General features: G+C 39.4%; 1 protein-coding gene across 1 annotated transcript in view; it reads right to left on the bottom strand.

Annotated features, from left to right (window-relative positions):
- The window catches only part of flcn (folliculin), a 66,875-nt gene that overhangs the window by 9,829 nt on the left and 29,330 nt on the right, over positions 1-27,716 (bottom strand). Inside the window, exons 7-9 of the mRNA XM_062062514.1 lie at positions 22,181-22,320; positions 22,001-22,114; positions 10,901-11,024 (exon numbers count right to left, since the gene is read on the bottom strand). Of these exons, the coding sequence (XP_061918498.1) occupies positions 10,901-11,024; positions 22,001-22,114; positions 22,181-22,320 (378 nt within the window). The remainder of the gene's footprint in view (positions 1-10,900; positions 11,025-22,000; positions 22,115-22,180; positions 22,321-27,716) is intronic.

Genomic DNA, 27,716 nt, shown 5'->3' on the forward strand with positions numbered 1-27,716 from the left:
GGTCAAATACAAATAAGGCAACAAGAGAAGTATCCTACACTTCTCTTTTGTAAAGTAAATGTGAACAGCCTATATGGGCATCTACATCAACTATATGATTTGCCTGAGAAGCTGGACAGGACAAAAAAAAATAAAAAAAATAAAAAATAAATAATTTGTGGCGGACGTAATTCTTTCGTGGCGGGCCGCCACAAATAAATGAATGTGTGGTAAACACTGACATATATCTAAAAAAAGGCTTTTTTAAAAAGAAGGGTTTTTAAACCCTTTAAGCCTTCCTCCAGAAGGTATTATCTTTGTCCGTGTGATGTCAGATGAAACACAAATTGATACCCAGCAATATGTTTGGAGGAGAAAAGGTGAGGCCTTTAATCCCAGGAACACCAGGCCTACCGTCAAGCATGGTGGTGGCAGTATTATGCTCTGGGCCTGTTTTGCTGCCAACGGAACTGCTGCTTTAAATGGGACAATGAAAAAGGAGGATTAGCTCCAAATTGTTCAGGACAAGCTAAAATCATCAGCCCGGAGGTTGGGTCTTGGGCGCAGTTGGGTGTTCCAACAGGACAATGACCCCAAACACACCTCAAAAGTGGTAAAGGAATGGCTAAATCAGGCTAGAATGAAGGTTTTAGACCACCACTGTGTATATATATATATAGACCACCACTGTGTATATATATATATATATATATATATATATATATATATATATATATATATATATATATATATATATATATATATATATATATATATATATATATATATATTAAATGTAAATATTTTTTATTATTTTATTTTTTCATATATATGTTTATTTTAATAGTGTGAATGCTCCAAAACATTCCCACATGGTTTTCTACACCAAAATTCATCTATTTATTCAACTTCTTCTTCTCCATATTTTGGTGCGCGTTCTACCTTCCACATTTTTCACCCCATTCAAAGCGTTCCAACTTCAAACTGTTCAGCCTATTCAGGAATCACGGGCTCTCCCTCGACAAATTTAAAAAAATTCCCATAATTTCCCAGAACTCCAGGTTTTCCAGGACATTTTTCCCATTCAAAATGAATTGGCCAATTTTCAAACTTCCACCATTTCCAAATTTTTCAACATATTCAAACCATTCCACCTTCAACACACTCCACTCATCCTGGAAATTCAAACTATTATTTTTCCATGTTCAAAAAAATTCCAGGAATTCACAGAATTGCCGTTTTTTTCAAACCCTTTTTTGACCCTTTTTTCCAGCGACTACTCCCTCCATATTTGTCAACCCACTTTAACCATTCAACATACAATCATTCCTGGATATCAGGACAAAAACGAAGTTGTTTTTCAAACTGGAAAAATTCCCGGTTTTCCCAAAATTCCTTGATACCGTTTCTCAATTAAAAATGTTACTACTTTCTCGACCATTTTGAAAAATTCCAGCACCCACAATTTCAGCTCATTCAGAACATTTTTCAAAAAAATTCCCGCTTTTCCCAGAAATTCCATCAAAATCCCATTGAAATGAATGGGACATTTTTCAAAATTCCACAACTCCCACATTTTTTATCCGATATAAACCGTTCCAACTTCAAACTATTCAGCCTGTTCAGGAATTGTGTGCTCCCTTTCAACAATCATAAAAAAATTCCCGGTTTTCCCAAAATTCTGTGATACCATTTTTCAATTAAAAAAGTGTTGACCGATTTAAACAATTCCAACACCAACTAATTCAGCTCATTCAGGAAATTCATGCTCCTAATCATTAAAAAAAAATAAAAAAAATCCCGCTTTTTCCAAAATTCCCAAATTTCCAGGAAATTCCCATTGAAATAAAAGGGACATTTTTCCAAGTTGCACAATTCCCACATTTTTCAACCTATTCAAACCATTCTAACATCAACACATTCCACTCATCCTGGACATTCAAACTATCATTTTTTTCAAGTTAAAAAAAATTCCAGGAATTCCCCAAATTCCCTTTTTTGACCCTTTTTTCCGGCAACTACTCCTTCCACATTTTTCAACCCACTTCAACCGTTCCACCGTACAAACATTCCTGTTAATCAGGACAAAAACAAAGTTGTTTTTCGAACAGGAAAAATTCCCGGTTTTCCCAAAATTCCAGGAATTCCTTAATACCATTTCTCAATTAAAATGTTACTACTTTCTCGACCAATTTGAAAAATTCCAACACCCACAATTTCAACACATTCAGAACATTTTCAAAAAAATTTCCCGCTTTTCCCGAAACTCCATGAAAATCCTATTGAAATGAATGGGACATTTTTCAAAGTTCCACAACTCCCACATTTTTTTATCCGATATAAACCGTTCCAACTTCAAACTATTCAGCCTGTTCAGGAATTGTGTGCTCCCTTTCAACAATTATAAAAAATTTCCCGGTTTTCCCAAAATTCCGTGATACCATTTTTCAATTAAAAAAGTGTTGACCGATTTAAACAATTCCAACACCAACTAAGTTCAGCTCGTTCAGAAAATTCATGCTCCTAATCATTAAAAAAAAATAAAATAAAAAAAAATCCCGCTTTTTCCAAAATTCCCAAATTTCCAGGAAGTTCCAATTGAAATGAATGAGACATTTTTCCAAGTTGCACAATTCCCACATTTTTCAACCTATTCAAACCGATCCAACATCAACACATTCCACTCATCCTGGACATTCAAACTATCATTTTTTTCAAGTTAAAAAAACCCTCCAGGAATTCCCCAAATTCCCGTTTTTTCAAACCCTTTTTTGACCCTTTTTTCCGGCAACTACTCCTTCCACATTTTTCAACCCACTTCAACCGTTCCACCGTACAAACATTCCTGTTAATCAGGACAAAAACAAAGCTGTTTTTCGAACAGGAAAAATTCCCGGTTTTCCCAAAATTCCAGGAATTCCTTATTACCATTTCTCAATTAAAATGTTACTACTTTCTCGACCAATTTGAAAAATTCCAACACCCACAATTTGAACACATTCAGAACATTTTCCAAAAAATTTCCCGCTTTTCCCGAAACTCCATGAAAATCCCATTGAAATGAATGGGACATTTTTCAAAGTTCCACAACTCCCACGTTTTTTTTATCCAAAATAAACCGTTCCAACTTCAAACTATTCAGCCTGTTCAGGAATTGTGTGCTCCCTTTCAACAATAATAAAAAATTCCCTGTTTTCCCAAAATTCTGTAAAACCATTTTTCAATTAAAAAGTGTTGCTACTTCAACATTTCTTGACCGATTTAAACAATTCCAACACCAACCAATGCAGCTCATTCAGGACATTCATGCTCCTAATCATTAAAAAAAAATAAAAAAATCCCGCTTTTTCCAAAATTCCCAAATTTCCAGGAAGTTCCCATTGAAATGAATGGGACATTTTTCCAAGTTGCACAATTCCCACATTTTTCAACCTATTCAAACCATTCCAACATCAACACATTCCACTCATCCTGGACATTCAAACTATCTTTTTTTTCCAAGTTAAAAAAAATTCCAGGAATTCCCAGAATTCCCGTTTTTTTCAAACCCTATTTCCACCCTTTTTTCTGGCGACTACTCCTTCCACATTTGTCAACCCACTTCAACCGTTCCACCTTCAAAACATTCCTCTTAAACAGGACAAAAACAGAGTTGTTTTTCGAACTGGAAAAATTCCCGTTTTTCCCAAAACTCCAGGAATTCAATTCAGCACCCCCGCGACCCCATAAGGGATAAGCGGTAGAAAATGGATGGATGGATGTTACTACTTCAACATTTCTCCACCAATTTGAAAAATTCCAACACCAACCATTTCAACTCATTCAGACCATTCAAGTTTTCTACCATTTTCAAAAAAATTCCAGATTTTCCTGAAATTCCCTAATACCATTTACTACTTCAACATTTCTTAACCGATTTAAACAATTCCAACACCAACCAATTCAGCTCATTCAGGACATTCATGCTCCTAATCATTAAAAAAAAAATCAAAAAAAAATCCCGCTTTTTCCAAAATTCCCAAATTTCCAGGAAGTTCCCATTGAAATGAATGGAACATTTTTCCAAGTTGCACAATTCCCGCATTTTTCAACCTATTCAAACCGATCCAACATCAACACATTCCACTCATCCTGGACATTCAAACTATCATTTTTTTCAACTTAAAAAAAATTCCAGGAATTCACGTTTTTTTCAAACCCTATTTTGACCCTTTTTTCTGGCGACTACTCCTCCCACATTTTTCAACCCACTTCAACCGTTCCACTGTCAAAACATTCCTCGTAATTACGACAAAAAACAAAGTTGTTTTTTGAACTGGAAAAATTCCAGTTTTTCCCGAAACTCCAGGAATTCAATTCAACATTTTACTACCGGTACTTCAACATTTCTCCACCAATTTGAAACATTCCAACACCAACCATTTCAACTCATTCAGACCATTCAAGTTTTCTACCATTTTCCGAAAAAATTCCAGATTTTCCTGAAATTCCCTAATACCATTTACTACTTCAACATTTCTTAACCGATTTAAACAATTCCAACACAAACCAATTCAGCTCATTCAGGACATTCATGCTCCTAATCATTAAAAAAAAAATAAAAAAAAATCCCGCTTTTCCCAAAATTCCCAAATTTCCAGGAAGTTCCCATTGAAATGAATGGAACATTTTTCCAAGTTGCACAATTCCCACATTTTTCAACCTATTCAAACCGATCCAACATCAACACATTGCACTCATCCTGGACATTCAAACTATCATTTTTTTCAAGTTAAAAAAAATTCCAGGAATTCCTGTTTTTTCAAACCCTATTTTGACCGTTTTTTCTGGCGACTACTCCTCCACATTTTTCAACCCACTTCAACCGTTCCACTGTCAAAACGTTCCTCGTAATTACGACAAAAAACAAAGTTGTTTTTTGAACTGGAAAAATTCCTGTTTTTCCCGAAACTCCAGGAATTCAATTCAACATGTTACTACTTCAACATTTCTCCACCAATTTGAAACATTCCACCACCAACCATTTCAACTCATTCAGACCATTCAAATTTTCTACCATTTTCAGAAAAATTCCTGTTTTTCCCGAAATTCCCTAATACCAATTACTACTTCAACATTTCTTGACCGATTTAAACAATTCCAACACCAACCAATTCAGCTCATTCAGGACATTCACGCTCCTAATCATTTTTAAAAAAAAATCCTGCTTTTCCCAAAATTCACACATTTCCAGGAAGTTCCCATTGAAATGAATGGGACATTTTTCCAAGTTGCACAATTTTGCAACCAATTCAAACCATTCCAACATCAACCACATTCCACATTCAAAGTAACACTTTCCCAAGTTCCAAACCAAATTCAGTTTTTCCTGGAAATTCAAACTCTTCAACATTCAAACTATTCTTACATTAATACTACATTCTGTCAGCATTTCACTTCAACTTCAGCATTCACACCTCATCTAGTTTATTTATATTTTTTCTTTTGTATTATTTATCCATCCATCCATCCATCCATCCATCCATCCATCCATTTTCTACCGCTTGTCTCTTTTGGGATCGCGGGGGTGCGGTAGCCTCTCTCAGCTTATATATATATATATATATATATATACACACACACACACACAATATAAAAAATATATATATTTTAAAAAATATATGTATAAAATATAAATATATATATAAAATATATATTTATTTTATTTTCCACAAGTCATAAAAATATCGAGCGATACAAAACACATATATCGTGACAGAGTTTTCAGCCCTACATGATATCAGCAGGCATCGTACATACTTGTATGGTTTAGTAGTGTGGAGTGTTTGTAAAAGAGTCCAACAGAGAACAAACAAAGTTGATGTATTATTAAGCGTCCGGACTGGACTTGGGTCCAGGTCCATCCACAGTGTACATGAAATCACTAAAGTGCTGCACAGCTTAGAGAAAAGTGATGAATAAAAAGTAACATATAAAAACATCTGACAGGTTTAAAAATGAAATAAAAACTAAACACAACTGAATAAAGTATTTAAAACAGTACTAAAATGTACACATTAGTCCGGCAATTTTTTAAAAATGATTCCGAAAATCAACAGCAGACTTGTGCTGTCTTTGAGTTGAAGTGCAGTGGTAATATGCTTCTTTTGGCCACGATAAATTACAAAGTTAAGCTTGGCAAGTTGACTGATGTTGAATGTCGACTAAATAGAAAGAAATCGTGTATTCTTGGAGGTCATTTACATTTTGCACAAGTAAACACACTGCAGGACTGCTTGTATCGCACATGATACCACACAAGTAAACACACTGCAGGACTGCTTGTATCGCACATGATACCACACACAAGTAAACACACTGCGGGACTGCTTGTATCGCACATGACACCACACACAAGTAAACACACTGCAGGACTGCTTGTATCGCACATGATACCACACACAAGTAAACACACTGCAGGACTGCTTGTATCGCACATGACACCACACACAAGTAAACACACTGCAGGACTGCTTGTATCGCACATGATACCACACAAAAGTAAACACACTGCAGGACTGATTGTATCGCACATGATACCACACACAAGTACACACACTGCAGGACTGCTTGTATCGCACATGACACCACACACAAGTAAACACACTGCAGGACTGCTTGTATCGCACATGATACCACACACAAGTAAACACACTGCAGGACTGATTGTATCGCACATGATATCACACACAAGTAAACACACTGCAGGACTGCTTGTATCGCACATGATACCACACAAGTAAACACACTGCAGGACTGCTTGTATCGCACATGATATCACACAAGTAAACACACTGCAGGACTGCTTGTATCGCACATGATATCACACACAAGTAAACACACTGCAGGACTGCTTGTATCGCACATGATATCACACACAAGTAAACACACTGCAGGACTGCTTGTATCGCACATGATATCACACAAGTAAACACACTGCAGGACTGGTTGTATCGCGCATGATATCACACAAGTAAACACACTGCAGGACTGCTTGTATCGCACATGATATCACACACAAGTAAACACACTGCAGGACTGTTTGTATCGCATATGATATCACACACAAGTAAACACACAGGACTGATTGTATCACACATTATATCACAAACAAGTAAACACACTGTATTGCACATGATATCACACACACAAGTAAACACACTGCAGGACTGCTTGTATCGCACATGATATCTCACACACAAGTAAACACGCTGCAGGACTGTTTGTATCGCACATGATATCACACACAAGTAAACACACTGCAGGACTGCTTGTATCACACATGATATCACACACAAGTAAACACTGCAGGACTGTTTGTATCACACATGATATTACACACAAGCAAACACCCTGCGGGACTGCTTGTATCACACATGATATCACACACAAGTATACACACTGTGGGACTGCTTGTGTCACACATGATATCACACACAAGTAAACACACTGCAGGACTGCTTGTATCGCACATGATATCACACAAGTAAACACACTGCAGGACTGCTTGTATCGCACATGATATCACACAAGTAAACACACTGCAGGACTGCTTGTATCGCACATGATATCACACAAAAGTAAACACACTGCAGGACTGTTTGTATCGCATATGATGTCACACACAAGTAAACACACAGGACTGATTGTTTCACACATTATATCACAAACAAGTAAACACACTGTATTGCACATGATATCACACACACAAGTAAACACACTGCAGGACTGCTTGTATCGCACATGATATCTCACACACAAGTAAACACGCTGCAGGACTGTTTGTATCGCACATGATATCACACACAAGTAAACACACTGCAGGACTGCTTGTATCACACATTATATCACATACAAGTAAACACTGTGGGTCTGCTTGTATTGCACATGATATCACACACAAGTAAACACACTGCGGGACTGCTTGTATCTCACATGATATCACACACAAGTAAACACGCTGCAGGACTGTTTGTATCGCACATGATATCACACACAAGTAAACACTCTGCGGGACTGCTTGTATCACACATGATATCACACACAAGTAAACACTGCAGGACTGTTTGTATCTCACATGATATCACACACAAGTAAACACACAGGACTGATTGTATCACACATGATATCACACACAAGTAAACACTGCATGACTGTTTGTATCACACATATCGCACACAAGTAAACACTGCATGACTGTATCACACATATCGCACACAAGTAAACACGCTGCGGGACTGCTTGTATCACACACAAGTCAACATGCTGTAGGACTACTTGTATCACACATGATATCAAACAAGTAAACACACAAAACTGCTTGTATCGCACATGATATCACAAGTAAACACGCAGCAGGACTACTTTTATAGCACACACTTCTACACACTGCGGGACTGCTTGTATCACATTTGATATCGCACACAAGTCAACAGGCTGCAGCACTGCTTGTATCGCACACAAGTAAAAACGTAGTGGGATTGCTTGTATCGCACATGATATCGCACACAGGTCAACACGCTGCAGGACTACATGAATTGGACCGCTTGCATCGCACATGATATCGCAAACAAGTAAACATGCAGTGGGACTACTTTTATAGCACATAATATCGCGCACAGGTCAACACGCAGCAAGAATGCTTGTATCGCACACAAGTTAACACGCAGCAGGACTGCTTGCATCGCACATGATATCACACAAGTAAACACGCAGCAGGAGTGCTTGTATTGTGCATGATATCGCACACAAGTAAACACGCTGCGGGACTTTTTGTATTACACATCATATCGCACACAAGTCAACACGCCGCAGAACTGCTTGTATTGGACCGCTTGCATCGCACATGATATCACACACAAGTAACCACACAGCACTGATTGCATCACACATGATATTGAAAACACAGGTCAACACACTGCGAGACGGCTTGTATCGCACACAAGTAAACACGCAGCGGAACTGCTTGTATCGCACACAAGTTAACACGCAGCGGGACTGCTTGTATCGCACATGATATTGCACACAAGTAAACACACATTGGGACTACTTGTATCGCACATGGAATCACACAAGAAACGATGAAAGCGGTACTACTTGTATCGCACATAATATCACACTCAAGTAAACACGCTGCAGGACTTTTTGTTTCGTGCATGATATCGCACACAAGTAATCACGCATCGGGACTACTTGTATCGCACATGATATCACAAAAAAGTAACCACGCTGTGGGACTTCTTGTATCACACATGATATCGCACACAAGTAAAAACTGTATAGGACTGCTTGTATCGCACATGATATCACACACGTAAATACACTGCAGGAATGCTTGTATCGCACATGACATCACGCACAAGTAAAAACTGTGCAGGACTGCTTGTATCGCACATGATATCACAGACGTATATACACTGCAGGAATGCTTGTATCGCACATGATATCACGCACAAGTAAATACGCTGCAGTACTGCTTGAATCGCACATGATATCACAGACGTATATACACTGCAGGAATGCTTGTATCGCACATGATATCACGCACAAGTAAATACGCTGCAGTACTGCTTGTATCGCACATAATATCGCACACAAATAAACACTCTGCAGGACTGCTTGTATCGCACATGATATCACACACAAGTAACACTCTGCAGGACTGCTTCTATCGCACATGATATCACACACAAGTAAACACACTACGGAACTGCTTGTATCGTACATATCACACACAAGCAAACACGCAGCAGGACTGCCTGTATCGCACACAAGTAAACAGGCAATGGGATTGCTTGTATCGCACATGATATCACACACAAGTAAACACACATGACTGCTTGCATCTCACATAATATCACACACAAGTAAACACGCTGCGGGACCGCCTGTATCACACATGATATCGCACACAAGTCAACATGCTGTGGGACTGCTTGTATTGGACCGCTTGCATCCCACATGATATCACACACCAGTAAACACACATGACTGCTTGTATCGCACACGAGTAAACACGCAGCTGGCCTGCTTTTATCGCACATGATATCACACACGTAAATACACTGCAGGAATGCTTGTATCGCACATGATATCATGCACAAGTAAAAACTGTGCAGGACTGCTTGTATCGAACATTATATCACAGACGTAAATACACTGCAGGAATGCTTGTATCGCACATGATATCACGCACAAGTAAATACGCTGCAGTACTGCTTGTATCGCACATAATATCGCACACAAATAAACACTCTGCGGGACTGCTTGTATCACACATGATATCACACACAAGTAACACTCTGCAGGACTGCTTCTATCGCACATGATATCACACACAAGTAAACACACTACGGAACTGCTTGTATCGTACATATCACACACAAGCAAACACGCAGCAGGACTGCCTGTATCGCACACAAGTAAACAGGCAATGGGATTGCTTGTATCGCACATGATATCACACACAAGTAAACACACATGACTGCTTGCATCTCACATAATATCACACACAAGTAAACACGCTGCGGGACTGCCTGTATCACACATGATATCGCACACAAGTCAACATGCTGTGGGACTGCTTGTATTAGACCGCTTGCATCCCACATGATATCACACACCAGTAAACACACATGACTGCTTGTATCGCACACGAGTAAACACGCAGCGGGACTGCTTTTATCGCACATTATATCGCACACAAGTCAACACGCAGGACTGATTGTATCACACATGATATCACACACAGGTAAACATGCATCGGCACTGCTTGTATCGCACATGATATCACACATTTGACATGCATACTTGTTTATTTGACAATACGGATATGGTCCATGCTTCCTTGTACTGCTACACACGGGAGCGTGTGGTATCTTACCTGAGGAGCTGACATGGGGCGGTATCGCCACATCGGGGCTCAGACCCAGGAAGTTGCACTTGTAGGCCTCTTCGTAGTGGGCGCTGTATGGGACCGAGCGCACGCAGCCCACTGGCAGCAAGGACTGGTGGGGGGAGCACACACACTTTAGAGTAGTCCGTGTGCAATGTCGAGTCAGCACATCCGTTATTGTGCAAATGGCCACTAGTATCCTGAAATATTGATACCGCCGATACCAGATGCTCTACTATCGATACACAAATGAAAATATTGATACTTTAGTTCAAGGGTGTCTAAACTTTTTCCACCAAGGGCCTCATACTGAAAAGTCAGAGTATGCTGGGGCCATTTTGATATTGTTTTACTTTAGAAAATGCTGAAAACATTTGCTACAGTTTTTCCCGGGTAAGAGTAGGATACAAATGTAAAATTAAAGCTGCAAGCAGCGTTGGTCGGGTCCGCATCTTTGGCTGGTGCTAGTCCTAAGTGTCCCAATACTTTTGTCCAGTGGTAGTCCTGAGTGAGACCTACATAGAGGTTTTTGTTTCATGTCTCTACGATATTCGTACTGGGAGTTCGAGGAAGTTGTGTCTGTGTCTTTTTCCTAGGTGCTGCGGCACAGTGGTTGTTTTCTTTGAAGGCTCGTAAAATCAAAACGGTAGCACTTTTTCAAACTCTTTCGTCATCTTTTAATCAGAAGGGTTCAATCTCTCTCCTGTAGTAGTTTGAAGCCGAAACGACAAACGCGCTCGGAGGAGATAAAGTTTGATGTTTGGTGACCGGTTGAAACAAAAATTTTGTTTTGAAGGAGGAATAGCAAACTTCCTGTTGATTTTTGCTGAAGGATGTCAATCTAAGAAATGTAGGTCTAGATGAGACCTACATAGAGGTATTTGTTTCATGTCTCTAAGACGTTCCTACCGGACGTTACAAGCAGTTTTGTCTGTGTTTTCCTCTGAGGAACAGTTTTGTCTCTGTTCTATTCAAAAATTGCGCAATTTTGAGTTTTGGGGTTCGGTTTTTTCATCAGATCACAATTTCCACCAGTCCTGATGTGTGTGAAAAGTTTGGTGAGTTTTGAAGTATTTTAAGGGGGTGAAATTACAGCTCAAATAGGCAAAAATTAGTGTTTTTAGTACATTTTTGCCTTGAAGGGGGATTTGCCAACTTCCTGTTGATTTTTGCCCGAGGATGTTAAATTATGAAAAGTAGGTCTAAGTGAGACCTACATAGAGGTTTTTGTTTCATGTCTCTACGACCTTCCTAGTGGGAGTTAGAGGCAGTTTACTTCCTAAGGGGCGCTAGAGCGCAATTTTGAGTTTTGGGGTTTGGTTTCTTTGACTAAAGAGTTTTGTTCGCGTTTTTTTATGTGTGTGTCAAATTTGGTGAGTTTTGAAGCATGTTAAGGGGGGCAAAGTAGTCCGCAAAGCTGCGGAAGAAAAAAGAAAGAATAATAATTAAAGCTGCAAGCAGCGTTGGTCGGGTCCGCATTTTGGCAGGTGCTAGTCCTAGGTGTCCCAATACTTTTGTCCAGTGGTAGTCCTGAGTGAGACCTACATAGAGGTTTTTGTTTCGTGTCTCTACGATATTCGTACTGGGGGTTAGATACTTTTGTGTAGTGTACTACCTTCTCTGCATTCTGTGCTCACGCTGGTGCTTCCTGCTTTTAAGCAGCCATCTTAAAACAACAGCAGCGGAGCAACTTTAGTGCTGCGGGTCTTTGAAGGCACGTAAAATCAAAACGGTAGCACTAAATGAAACGCCGTCGTCAACTTTTAATCAGAAGGGTTCAATCTCTCTCCTGTAGTAGTTTGAAGCCGAAACGACAAACGCGCTCGGAGGAGATAATGTTTGATGTTTGGTGACCGGTTTTAACAACAATTTTGTTTTGAAGGAGGGATAGCAAACTTCCTGTTGATTTTTGCTGAAGGATGTCAATCTAAGAAATGTAGGTCTAGGTGAGACCTTCATAGAGGTATTTGTTTCATGTCTCTAAGACGTTCCTACCGGAAGTTACAAGCAGTTTTGTCTGTGTTTTCCTCTGAGGAGCAGTTTTGTCTCTGTTCTATTCAAAAATTGCGCAATTTTGAGTTTTGGGGTTCGGTTTTTTCATCAGATCACAATTTCCACCAGTCCTGATGTGTGTGAAAAGTTTGGTGAGTTTTGAAGTATTTTAAGGGGGTGAAATTACAGCTCAAATAGGCAAAAATGAGTGTTTTTAGTACATTTTTGCCTTGAAGGGGGATTTGCCAACTTCCTGTTGATTTTTGCCCGAGGATGTTAAATCATGAAAAGTAGGTCTAAGTGAGACCTACATAGAGGTTTTTGTTTCATGTCTCTATGACCTTCCTAGTGGGAGTTAGAGGCAGTTTACTTCCTAGGGAGCGCTAGAGCGCAATTTAGAGTTTTGGGGTTTGGTTTTTTTGACTAAAGAGTTTTGTTCGCGTTTTTTTTTATGTGTGTGTCAAATTTGGTGAGTTTTGAAGGCTGTTAAGGGGGGCAAAGTAGTCTGCGAAGCTGCGGAAGAAAAAAGAAAGAATAATAATAAAACCTTACAATTTCAATAGGTTCCTTTCGTCCCAATGCAAAAGGAACTCCTTAGGGATTCCTTTGACAATGGTCCGTGCGGACCCTAAAACTGAAATAATAGAAAGTATGAAGAGACGCAGTTAGCTGCCATGAGGTGTCAGCCAGAGGACATGGACTTGGTGATCCACATTGAAGTGAATTCATTTGTGGGTCACATACTTTTTTTACAAGCTGGTTTAATTCTGATCAAAGGTTGATCAAGCCGCGCACTTTTTTTGCCAAGTGTGTTAGTTTTCTTGTTTGTTCGTCTCTTGATACAAACCCCGCCCCTGCTTGGCGACGCCATTTTCATCTGGCGGTGCTGTTCCAGTGGTAAAGTAAAGACTCCAGCATGTGACAGCGTGTGCGTGCGCTGGCCTGTTCCCCAGCCACACAAGCACAGACAAAGAACACGTCAGGGAGTGCTACTGGAACTGGAGCAGGGTTTCTTCACCATAGGGCCCAAAAAAAGATGTGTTTCTCAGCTGTGGTCCGTGTGAGTCGCAGCGGTTTTCGGTTGTAATACACTTTCCCCCCCACTTGTGGCAGTAATGACCACATCAAACAAACAGAAGAAGTCTGGAGCTAAAGTTTCTTAAGCGCAAAAATGATGACTAAAGTGGTGAAGCTGTTTGTTTAAAAAAACAAACATACTTATTATTATTGTGTGGTTTTCTACACCAGTGTTTTTCAACCTTGTTTGAGCAAAGTCAAATTTTTTGCGTTGACAAAATGTGGAGGCACACCACCAGCAGAATAAAATAAAAAACGAAACTCAGTTGACAGTAAAAAGTCGTTGTCGCAATTGTTGGATATGACTTTAAAGCATAACCAAGCATGCATCACTATAGCTCTTGTCTCCAAGTACTGTGTTTCCCATAAACTGCCAAGATACCTGTGGCGGTGGGGGCGTGGCTATGGGCGTGGTCACATAGACATCATCGAGTAATTTGCATAATTTACTACAATTATATGATTTTCTCTAAAAAGGCTCAAAAAATGTATACTTACTAATTAATAACAGTTTTGTTTTAAACGTCCATTCATCCATCCATTTTACAATATAATTACAACACTTTATGTACATATTTATATACAGATTTGAACCATAAGTTATTCACTGAAATATATTTATTAATTGTGGTTCTTACAAAAAATATATTTTATAAAATATAAAAGCTAAAATGTCTCTTAAAGCTCTGCCCCTTTAATTAGTGCATACTAAATAATTTAACTTTAGCCTACTACTACAACCATATTATTTACCAGCAACATAAAGTGAAACAGAGGCAGAGGTGTCCTGCCACAGTCAGTAACAAATAAACAGAAAACAGTAGTGGTCAAATACAAATAAGGCAACAAGAGAAGTATCCTACAATTCTCTTTTGTAAAGTAAATCTGAACAGCCTATATGGGCATCTACATGAACTATATGATTTGCCTGAAAAGCTGGAAAGGACAAAAAAAAATAAAAAATAAAAAAAAAAATAATAATAATAATAATTTATTTGTGGCGGACGTAATTCTTTCGTGGCGGGCCGCCACAAATAAATGAATGTGTGGGAAACACTGAAGTAGGTGTACTGTCATATCACACCCTGACTTATTTGAAGTTTTTTGCTGTTTTCCTGTGTGTGGTGTTTTACTTTTTGCTTTTTTTTCCTCTTTTCTTGGTATTTTCCAGTAGCAGTTTCATGTCTTCCTTTGAGCGATATTCCCAGCATCTACTTTGTTTTAGCAATCGAGAATATTTCACTGGTTTTGATCCTTCTTTGTGGGGACATTGTTGATTGTCATGTCATGTTCGGATGTACATTGTGGACACCGTCTTTGGTCCACAGTAAGTCTTTGCTGTCGTCCAGCATTCTGTTTTTGTTGACTTTGTAGCCAGTTCAGTTTTAGTCTCGTTCTGCATAGCCTTCCCTAAGCTTCAATGCCTTTTCTTAGGGGCACTCATCTTTTGTTTATTTTTGGTTTAAATATTAGACACCTTTTTACCTGCACCCTGCCTCCCGCTGTTTCCCACATCTACAAAGCAATTAGCTACCGGCTGAATGAGTGAAAATTTGTTGGCCATTTTTCAAACTTTCACCATTTCCACATTTTCCAACCTATTCTAACCATTTTGCCTTCAACACATTCCACCATCCTGGAAATTCAAACTACCCCTTTTTCCAAGTTAAAAACAATTCCAGGATTTTCCAGAATTCCAGGTTTTCCGAAGCCCTATTTCAACCCTTTTTTCTGGCGACTATTCCTCCCACATTTTTCAACCCACTTCATCGTTACACCGTCCAAACATTCCGAAATTCCCTAATACCATTTCTCAATTCAGCATGTTACCACTTCAACATTTCTCCACCGATTTGAAAAATTCCAACACCAACTATTTCAACTCATTAAAACAATTCAAATTTTTTTTTTTTCACCATTTTCCAAAAAAATCCTGCTTTTCCCAAAATTCCCAAATATTTTGAAAATTCCCATTGAATTCAATGGGACATTCTTCAAAGTTCCACAACTCCCACATTTTTCACCCGATTCAAAGCGTTCCAATTTCAAACTGTTCAGCGTATTCGGAAATCACAGGCTTTCTCTTGACAAATTCCAAAAATTCCCTGATTTCCAGGACATTTTTCCCATTCAAATTGAGTTGGCCATTTTTCAAACTTCCACCATTTCAAAATGTTTCAACCTATTCAAACCATTCCACCTTCAACACATCCCACCATCCTGGAAATACAAACTACCCCTTTTTCCAAGTTCAAAAAATTCCAGGATTTTCCAGAATTCCTTGTTTTCCGAAGCCCTATTTCCACCCTTTTTTCTGGCGACTACTCCTTCCAGATTTTTCAAACCACTTCAACCGTTCCACCGTCCAAACATTCCTCTTAGTTAGGACAAAAAAACTAAGTTGTTTTTTGAACTGGAAAAATTCCCGGTTTACCCGAAATTCCAGGAATTCCCTGATACCGTTTATCAATTCAACATGTTACTACTTCAACATTTCTCCACCGATTTGAAAAATTCCAACACCAACCATTTCAACTCATTAAGACAATTCAATTTTTTTTTTACCATTTTCCCAAAATTTCCAGCTTTTCTGAAAATTCCCAAATGTTTTGAAAATTCCCATTGAAATCAATAGGGTATTCTTCAAAGTTCCACAACTCCCACATTTTTCACCCGATTCAAACCGTTCCAATTTCAAACTGTTCAGCCTATTCAAGAATCACGGGCTTTCTCTTGACAAATTCCAAAAATTCCCAGATTTCCCGGTTTTCCAGGACATTTTTCCCATTCAAAATGAATTGGCCATTTTTCAAACTTCCACCTTTTCCATATTTTTAACCTATTCAAACCATTCCCCCTTCAACACATCCCACCATCCTGGAAATTCAAACTGCCCCTTTTATCAAGTTTTTAAAAAATTCCAGGATTTTCCAGAATTCCAGGTTTTCCAGGACATTTTTCCCATTCAAAAATGAATTGGCCATTTTTCAAACTTTCACCATTTCCACATTTTCCAACCTATTCAAACCATTCCACCTTCAACACATTCCACCATCTTGGAAATTCAAATTACACATTTTTCCAAGTTAAAAAAAATTCCAGGATTTTCCACAATTCCTGGTTTTCCAAAGCCCTATTTCCACCTTTTTTTCTGGCGACTACTCCTTCCACATTTTTCAACCCACTTCAACCGTTCCACCGTCCAAACATTCCTCTTAATCAGGACCAAAAACAAAGTTGTTTTTTAAACTGGAAAAATTCCTGGTTTTCCCAAAATTCCCTAATACCATTTCTCAATTCAACATGTTACTACTTCAACATTTCTCGACCGATTTTAAAAATTTCCAACAGCAACCACTTCAACTCATTAGTCAATTCAAGTTTTTTTTTTACCATTTTCCAAAAAATTCCTGCTTTTCCCGAAATTCCCAAATGCTTTGAAAATTCCCATTGAAATGAATGGAACATTCTTCAAAGTTCCACAACTCCCACATTTTTCACCCGATTCAAACTGTTCACACTTCAAAATATTCAGCCTGTTCAAGAATTGTGTGCTCTACTTCAACTATTCCCCCAAAAATTCCAGCATTTCAGTGCAACTTCAGCATTCACATGCAATTCCTTCAGGAATTGCCTCATCTAGTTCTTGACTTAGTTGATTTTTATTAGCACAACATAATTGTATGTACATTTACTTTGCGTCAGTTATTTATGCAGTATATTTGGTTAGTACTTATTTTTCTAATCAGTCTGACCTAAGCCTAAAATGTTTGATTGAGATAAATAGTAATCTTTGTGATGAACACATCATTTGACAAGTTTGTAAACTGTAAGGAGGTTGGATATAAGGATTGTATCGAGAGTAAGATGATTAATTCAGTGTTTATACTTGAGTGGTCAGAAAGGTGCAGAAGCCGTGGTTTAGTTCTTTTGGACTATTGACGTAGTTTTGCTCAAACAACTCAATGTCACGATTAATACTAGAGGGATTTCATCAATATTTGTATTTTCAAAAAGAAACGTCCCTTTTGTTTAAGTTTACAAATGCAGGTGATAATTCACTGGACACAGGAGAAAAGCAAAGTATTTAAAAGAGTAGTAGATAGTAGTACTATTGACTTTGTTGTATGTAGCACAAGAGAATAGTTGTGTTGATATCGTTACACTGTCAACATAAATACATGATAACTTTTACGGTTACTAAATGTGATTGGTATCAGTTGATCTCACTCATGGACGATCAGTATCAGAATAAAACCCTGACGGGGCCGAGAGAATACGACTGATGCGTTGTGGTGGCGTGAAAGTGCGGGTATTGACAGGTGGATCAAGTTGCTTCACTCCACACCAGGGGTGGCCAAACTTTTTCCACCACACTGAAAAATACAAACAATCGGGGGCCACTTTTCATATTTTTCATTTTAAAACCATTACGGCTCCCCTCAATTCTGGTAAACGTTAAAGGTCCCAGGGACCCAAAAGGGTCTCAGTCAATAAAAAATAAAAATGTCATCATCATCTACAGATCCATTCATGGCTATAAATATGTTTGAATGTTTTATGCCCTTTTTTTTCTTTTTTTTTTTTTACAAAGAAAATCCTGTTTTTAATGGCAAACACACAAAATATGCAATATTTTAACCTAAATGTTTTTAGAAATTGAATATTTGATGTGAAGTAACTGATTTATTTACCTTAAATAGGTAAATAATTCACAACAATATTGCTTTTAATCCATTACTATTTTTTAACAATGACAATTCCAAAAACAAACAAATCACACTAAATAAAGGTCTCAGGGATCCAAAAGGTCCCCACTCATAAAAGTGTTCAAAATAAGTCATGTATCAGTATACACTATATTGCCATAAGTATTTGGCCACCCATCCAAATGATGAGAATCAGGTGTCCAGGTGTATCAAACCAAGCACGTAGGCATGGAGACTGTTTCTACAAACATGTGTGAAAGAATGGGCCGCTCTCAGTGATTTCCAGCGTGGAACTGTCATAGGATGCCACCTGTGCAACTAATCCAGTCGTGAAATTTCCTCGCTCCTAAATATTCCAAAGTCAACTTTATTATAAGAAAATGGAAGCGTTTGGGAACAACAGCAACCAAGTGGTAGGCCACGTAAACTGACAGAGAGGGGTCAGCGGATGCTGAAGCGCATATTGCAAAGAGGTTGTCAGGAGTTGGGCTTGGCCCCTTAGTTCCAGTGAAAGGAACTCTGAATGCTCCAGGATACCAAAACATGTTGGATAATTCCATGCTCCCAACCTGGTGGGAACAGTTTGGAGCGGGCCCCTTCCTTTTCCAACATGACTGTGCACCAGTGCACAAAGCAAGGTCCATGAAGACATGGATGCTAGAGTCTGGTGTGGATTAACTTGACTGGCCTGCTCAGAGTCCTGACCTGAACCCGATAGAACAGCTTTGGAACGAATTAGAACGGAGACTGAGAGGCAGGCCTTCTCCACCAACATCAGTGTGACCTCACCAATGCACTCTTGGAAGAATGGTGAAAAATTGCTATAAACACACTCTGCAACCTTGTGGACAGCCTTCCCAGAAGAGTTGAAGCTGTAATAGCTGCAAAAGGTCATATTTAGGGATGTCCGATAATGGCTTTTTGCCGATATCCGATATTCCGAAATTGTCCAAATCTTAATTACCGATACCGATATCAACCGATACCGATATATACAGTCGTGGAATTAACACATTATTATGCCTAATTTGGAAAACCAGGTATGGTGAAGATAAGGTCCTTTTTTAAAAAATTAATAAAATAAAATAAGATAAATAAATTTCAAACATTTTCTTGAATAAAAAAGAAAGTAAAACAATATAAAAACAGTTACACTACCGTTCAAAAGTTTGGGGTCACATTGAAATGTCCTTATTTTTGAAGGAAAAGCACTGTACTTTTCAATGAAGATAACTTTAAACTAGTCTTAACTTTAAAGAAATACACTCTATACATTGCTAATGTGGTAAATGACTATTCTAGCTGCAAATGTCTGGTTTTTGGTGCAATATCTACATAGGTGTATAGAGGCCCATTTCCAGCAACTATCACTCCAGTGTTCTAATGGTACAATGTGTTTGCTCATTGGCTCAGAAGGCTAATTGATGATTAGAAAACCCTTGTGCAATCATGTTCACACATCTGAAAACAGTTTAGCTCGTTACAGAAGCTACAAAACTGACCTTCCTTTGAGCAGATTGAGTTTCTGGAGCATCACATTTGTGGGGTCAATTAAACGCTCAAAATGGCCAGAAAAAGAGAACTTTCATCTGAAACTCGACAGTCTATTCTTGTTCTTAGAAATGAAGGCTATTCCACTAAATTGTTTGGGTGACCCCAAACTTTTGAACGGTAGTGTACATAGAAACTAGTAATTAATGAAAATGAGTAAAATTAACTGTTAAAGGTTAGTACTATTAGTTGACCAGCACAATCATGGACTGTATCCCTTGCAGACTGTATTGATATATATTGATATATAATGTAGGAAGCAGAATATTAATAACAGAAAGAAACAACCCTTTTGTGTGAATGAGTGTAAATGGGGGAGGGAGGTTTTTTGGGTTGGTGCACTAATTGTAAGTGTATCTTGTGTTTTTAATGTTGATTTAATTAAAAAAACAAAACAAAAAAAACGATACCGATAATTTAAAAAAACGATACCGATAATAAAAATAAATGATACCGATAATTTCCGATATTACATTTTAAAGCATTTATCGATATTATCGGACATCTCTAGTCATATTGAACCCAATGGGTTAGGAATGGGATTAGATTAAGATGATTAAAGTACCAATGATTGTCACACACACACTAGATGTGGTGAAATTTGTCCTCTGCATTTGACCCATCCCCTTGGGGAGCAGTGGGCAGCAGCGGCGCCGCGCCCGGGAATCATTTTAGTGATTTAACCCCCAACTCCAACTAGGGATGTCCAATAATGGCTTTTTGCCGATATCCGATATTCCGATATTGTCCAACTCTTTAATTACCGATACTGATATCAACCGATACCGATATCAACCGATATATAGAGTCGTGGAATTAACACATTATTATTCCTAATTTGGACAACCAGGTATGGTGAATATAAGGTACTTTTTTAAAAAAATTACTAAAATAAGATAAATAAATAAAAACATTTTCTTGAATAAAAAAGAAAGTACAACAATATAAAAACAGTTACATAGAAACTAGTAATGAATGAAAATTAGTAAAATTAACTGTTAAAGGTTAGTACTATTAGTGGACCAGCAGCACGCACAATCATGTGTGCTTACGGACTGTATCCCTTGCAGACTGTATTGATATATGTTGATATATAATGTAGGAAGCAGAATATTAATAACAGAAAGAAACAACCCTTTTGTGGGGGAGGGAGGTTTTTTGGGTTGGTGCACTAATTGTAAGTGTATCTTGTGTTTTTTATGTTGATTTAATAAAAAAAACCAAAAAAAAACAAACAAACAAAAAAAACGATACCGATAATAAAAAAACCGATACCGATAATTTCCGATATTAAATTTTAACGTATATATCGGCCGATAATATCGGCAGGCCGATATTATCGGACATCTCTAACTCCAACCCTTGATGCTGAGTGCCAAACAGGGAGGGAAACAGGTCTGGCACTTCAAGTTCACATGTGAGTCAAGGCAGGTGGCCAAATACTTTTGGCAATATAGTGTATATTACTTTTACTTTCACTGCTTGAATCTCTGAATCAACTTCAGATCTATCTATTGATTATAAGTTTGTATTATTTTTTGAAAGATGACATTTAAAAAAGAAATCACACTTAAAGGTCCCCACTCATAAAAGTGTTAAAAATAATTCCTATATCAAAATATATTATTTTTACTTTAAATGCTTGAATCTCTGTATCAACTTTAGATCTACTGATTAGAAGTTTTTGATACATTTTTGAACAATGACATGAATGACACTTAAAGGTCTCTCCCCCCTCTTAAAGTGTATGTTCAAGCACCTTGAGTACTGTAAAGGCGGACTGGATGAGCCCGGGGTCCGCCCCTCTCCATATGACCTGATTCCCCATCAGCACATGCCACGCCACCTGCCGGAAGTCGGCGGCGCCGAGCACCTGCGAGACACACCGCAAGGAGCAAGTCAGGCAAATACGTGGCCCCTCAAACACGGACTTTTTTACCTGTCTCAGGTGCCTGAGTGACCTAAATCTGGGCCCAGGTGAGTCGTCGTCGTGGCACGGCTCAATATCTGATTGGTGCGTCAGGGGCTGGGACACGCCTCCTTCCACGCCTTCCCAGCAGCTCATTTCCTCCTCTTGCTCTTTTTGGAAGAAACAAAACCAACAGTGACTCCACAAAGAGTATATTCCGGAATGTTGAACACGTGTCTACCTTCCCGGTACAGCACGGTCATGATCACGAGTCATTGAAATAAAATGTCTTTTTGCCGTTCTTCACAGAAGGACAGTTGATGTAAATAGACAAGTTTGTATAGTGAAGCACATTTCTCCATATAAGAAACAATGTGAATATGAATAATTGGTTCCAGCCTCGACAAGTCCATATTTTAGTGAAAGTTTGTAGATTTTGAACACAAAATAAAGTGCTAAACAGGACTGTGGGGAGGCGTGGCCGGCAGTCCAACAGCGGGGCAGGGCACACCTGAGCCCGCTCCAAGATGGCGGCGAGGAGGCGTGGCCGGCAGTCCAACAGCGAGGCAGGGCACACCGGAGCCTGCTTCAAGATGGCGGCGAGGAGGCGGGGACGGCGAGCGAGGCGAGGTGTGCCGGGAGAGACGCCGCAATCACTATAAGGTGCGTGGAGCGCGCAGCTGTAGAGAATGTAATTATACTCTCGCACCGTATAAGAGGGCTCCGGTGTGCCCTGCCTCGCTGTTAGACTGCCAGTCACGCCTCCTCGCCGCCATCTCGGAGTCGGCCCCGGCGGGCCACGCCTCGCTGTCGGTCTGCCGGCCCCGCCTCCCCACAAGGACTGAATATCACACAAACATAACAAGGAGTAATGGATCGACTTTCTCTTTATCAACAGGCCCAAAAAAACAACAACAAGCTCAACTGTACACACATAAGTCCCTTTGGTGCTCTCACAAACCATCAGAAATCACAAAAATGCTTAACTTTAACAACCATATTGCAGTGACGAGGATAGCGGAAGCGGGGATCAAGCCTGGAAACCCCCGAGTTGCTGGCATAGTAGTCTTCTCCTCTGCTGTGAAATAAGTCCGCTTTGGCATCTTTTTTCCGAAAAAAGTCAGTTCTCATCACAATTGAAAAAAACTTGCTGTGATACGAAGTCGGCTTCCTCGGTCTCTTGAATACGAGCAAGCACAGAATGGCGGATTGAAGCATTCGTACATGGACACGGTCCGCACACAGAGGCATACTTGGAGTGATTTCAAAGTTCGTAAACCGAAAAAGTTGGCAAATGGAGCGGGTCGTAAATTGAGGTGACACCGTACCTGCAAAATTTGCTAAAAAGCTACGCTGCTAACAGTACGCATGCATGAAGTAAAGAAATACTTAATTCTGAGGTGTATACCTGTAAAATCAGCGCAAAAGCTAGCATGTTAACAGTAAGCATGGTAACATGCTAACAGCTAGCATGCTAACAGTTAACATGCATGAAGTAACCAAATAATTGTCTCTGAGGTTTTTACCTGTAAAATCAGCTCAAAAGCTAGCATGCTAACATGCATGAAGTAACCAAATATTTGACTCTGAGGTGTCTACCTGTAAAATAAGCTCAAAAGCTAGCATGCTAACATGTTAACAGTTAGCATGCTAACAGTTAACATCCTAATAACATGCTGACAATTAACATGCTAAGAACAGGCTAACAGTTAGCATGCTAATAATATGCTAACAGTTAACAAGTTCGTGTCGAAGTTGGTAGAGTGGCCGTGCCAGCAATCGGAGGGTTGCTGGTTACTGAGGTTCAATCCCCACCTTCTACCATCCTAGTCCCGTCCGTTGTGTCCTTGGGCAAGACACTTCACCCTTGCTCCTGATGGCTGCTGGTTAGCGCCTTGCATGGCAGCTCCCGCCATCAGTGTGTGAATGTGTGTGTGAATGGGTGAATGTGGAAATACTGTCAAAGCGCTTTGAGTACCTTGAAGGTAGAAAAGCGCTATACAAGTATAACCCATTTATCATTTATCATTTATAACATGCTAACAGTCAGCATGCAGGAAGTAACCAAATATTTGTCTCTGATGTGTTTACCTGTAAAATAAGCTCAAAAGCTAGCATGCTAACATGTTAATAGTTAGCATGTAAACATGTTAACAGTAATCATGCTAACAGTTAACATCCTGATTACATGCTGACAGTTAACATGCTAAGAACAGGCTAACAGTTAGCATGCTGATAATATGCTAACAGTTAACATGCTAACAATTAGCATGCATGAAGTAACCAAATATTTGACTGAGGTGTATACCTGTAAAATCAGCCCAAAAGCTAACATTCTTGGAGTTAGCGTACTAACATGTTAACAGTTAGCATGCATGAAGTAACCAAAATATTTGACTGAAGTGTATACCTGTAAAATCAGGTCAAAAGCTAAGATGCAAACAGTAAACATGCTAACAGCTAGCATGCTAATAACTAACATGCTAACAGCTAGCATGCCAACATGCTAACAGTTAACATGCATGAAGTAACCAAATATTTGACTCTGAGGTGTATACCTGGAAAATCAGCCCAGAAGCTAACATGCTTACAGTTAGCATGCTAACTGTTGTTAGTATGATAACAGTTAGCATGCATGAAGGAACAAAATATTTGACTCTGAGGTGTATATATCTGTAAAATCAGCCCAGAAGCTAACATTCTTACAGTTAGCATGCTAACTGGTGTTAGTATGCTAACAGTTAGCATGCATGAAGTAACCAAATATTTGACTGAGGTGTATACCTGTAAAATCAGCTCAAAAGCTAAGATGCGCACAGCTAGCATGCTAACATGCCAAGAGTTAGCATGCTAATAACATGCTAACAGGTAGCATGCTAACAGTTAACATGCATGAAGTAACCACATATTTGACTCTGAGGTGTATACCTGTAAAATCAGCCCAAAAGCTAACACGCTAACAGTTAGCATACTAACATGCCAACAGTTAGCATGCATGAAGTCACCAAATATTTGACTCTGGCATGTGTATCTGTCAAATAAACTCAAAAGCTAGCATGTTAACAGTTAGCATGTTAACATGCTAACTGTTAACATGCTAGCTGTAAGCATGCATGAAGGTGACTTGAGGTGACTGAGTGTGTATTTGGGATGTGGTTGACAAACAAGGTGACTGAGTGTGTATTTGGGATGTGGTTGACAAACAAGGTGACTAAGTGTGTATTTGGGATGTGGTTGACAAACAAGGTGACTGAGTGTGTATTTGGGATGTGGTTGACAAACAAGGTGACTTCCAGTGTATTTGGGATGTGGTTGACAAACAAGGTGACTGAGTGTGTATTTGGGATGTGGTTGACAAACAAGATGACTTCCAGTGTATTTGGGATGTGGTTGACAAACAAGGTGACTGAGTGTGTATTTGGGATGTGGTTGACAAACAAGGTGACTTCCAGTGTATTTGGGATGTGGTTGACAAACAAGGTGACTTCCAGTGTATTTGGGATGTGGTTGACAAGGTGACTTCCAGTGTATTTGGGATGTTGTTGACAAACAAGGTGACTTCCAGTGTATTTGGGATGTGGTTGACAAACAAGGCGACTTCCAGTGTATTTGGGATGTGGTTGACAAACAAGGCGACTTTCAGTGTATTTGGGATGTGGTTGACAAACAAGGCGACTTCCAGTGTATTTGGGATGTGGTTGACAAACAAGATGACTTCCAGTGTATTTGGGATGTGGTTGACAAACAAGGTGACTGAGTGTGTATTTGGGATGTGGTTGACAAACAAAGTGACTTCCAGTGTATTTGGGATGTGGTTGACAAACAAGGTGACTGAGTGTGTATTTGGGATGTGGTTGAAAAACAAGGTGACTGAGTGTGTATTTGGGATGTGGTTGACAAACAAGGTGACTGAGTGTGTATTTGGGATGTGGTTGACAAACAAGGTGACTTCCAGTGTATTTGGGATGTGGTTGACAAACAAGGTGACTGAGTGTGTATTTGGGATGTGGTTGACAAACAAGATGACTTCCAGTGTATTTGGGATGTGGTTGACAAACAAGGTGACTGAGTGTGTATTTGGGATGTGGTTGACAAACAAGGTGACTTCCAGTGTATTTGGGATGTGGTTGACAAACAAGGTGACTTCCAGTGTATTTGGGATGTGGTTGACAAGGTGACTTCCAGTGTATTTGGGATGTTGTTGACAAACAAGGTGACTTCCAGTGTATTTGGGATGTGGTTGACAAACAAGGCGACTTCCAGTGTATTTGGGATGTGGTTGACAAACAAGGCGACTTTCAGTGTATTTGGGATGTGGTTGACAAACAAGGCGACTTCCAGTGTATTTGGGATGTGGTTGACAAACAAGATGACTTCCAGTGTATTTGGGATGTGGTTGACAAACAAGGTGACTGAGTGTGTATTTGGGATGTGGTTGACAAACAAGGTGACTGAGTGTGTATTTGGGATGTGGTTGACAAACAAGGTGACTGAGTGTGTATTTGGGATGTGGTTGACAAACAAGGTGACTTCCAGTGTATTTGGGATGTGGTTGACAAACAAGGTGACTGAGTGTGTATTTGGGATGTGGTTGACAAACAAGGTGACTTCCAGTGTATTTGGGATGTGGTTGACAAACAAGGTGACTGAGTGTGTATTTGGGATGTGGTTGACAAACAAGGTGACTTCCAGTGTATTTGGGATGTGGTTGACAAACAAGGTGACTGAGTGTGTAGTTGGGATGTGGTTGACAAACAAGGTGACTGAGTGTGTATTTGGGGTGTGGTTGACAAACAAGGTGACTGAGTGTGTATTTGGGATGTGGTTGACAAACAAGGTGACTGAGTGTGTATTTGGGATGTGGTTGACAAACAAGGTGACTGAGTGTGTATTTGGGATGTGGTTGACAAACAAGGTGACTGAGTGTGTATTTGGGATGTGGTTGACAAACAAGGTGACTGAGTGTGTATTTGGGATGTGGTTGACAAACAAGGTGACTGAGTGTGTATTTGGGATGTGGCTGACAAACAAGGTGACTGAGTGTGTATTTGGGATGTGGTTGACAAACAAGGTGACTGAGTGTGTATTTGGGATGTGGCTGATAAACAAGGTGACTGAGTGTGTATTTGGGATGTGGTTGACAAACAAGGTGACTGAGTGTGTAGTTGGGATGTGGTTGACAAACAAGGTGACTGAGTGTGTATTTGGGATGTGGTTGACAAACAAGGTGACTGAGTGTGTATTTGGGATGTGGTTGACAAACAAGGTGACTGAGTGTGTAGTTGGGATGTGGTTGACAAACAAGGTGACTGAGTGTGTATTTGGGATGTGGTTGACAAACAAGGTGACTGAGTGTGTATTTGGGATGTGGTTGACAAACAAGATGACTTCCAGTGTATTTGGGATGTGGTTGACAAACAAGGTGACTTCCAGTGTATTTGGGATGTGGTTGACAAACAAGGTGACTGAGTGTGTATTTGGGATGTGGTTGACAAACAAGGTGACTGAGTGTGTATTTGGGATGTGGTTGACAAACAAGGTGACTGAGTGTGTATTTGGGATGTGG

This window comes from Entelurus aequoreus, linkage group LG11 (assembly GCF_033978785.1).
Source record: "Entelurus aequoreus isolate RoL-2023_Sb linkage group LG11, RoL_Eaeq_v1.1, whole genome shotgun sequence".
NCBI lineage: Eukaryota > Metazoa > Chordata > Actinopteri > Syngnathiformes > Syngnathidae > Entelurus > Entelurus aequoreus.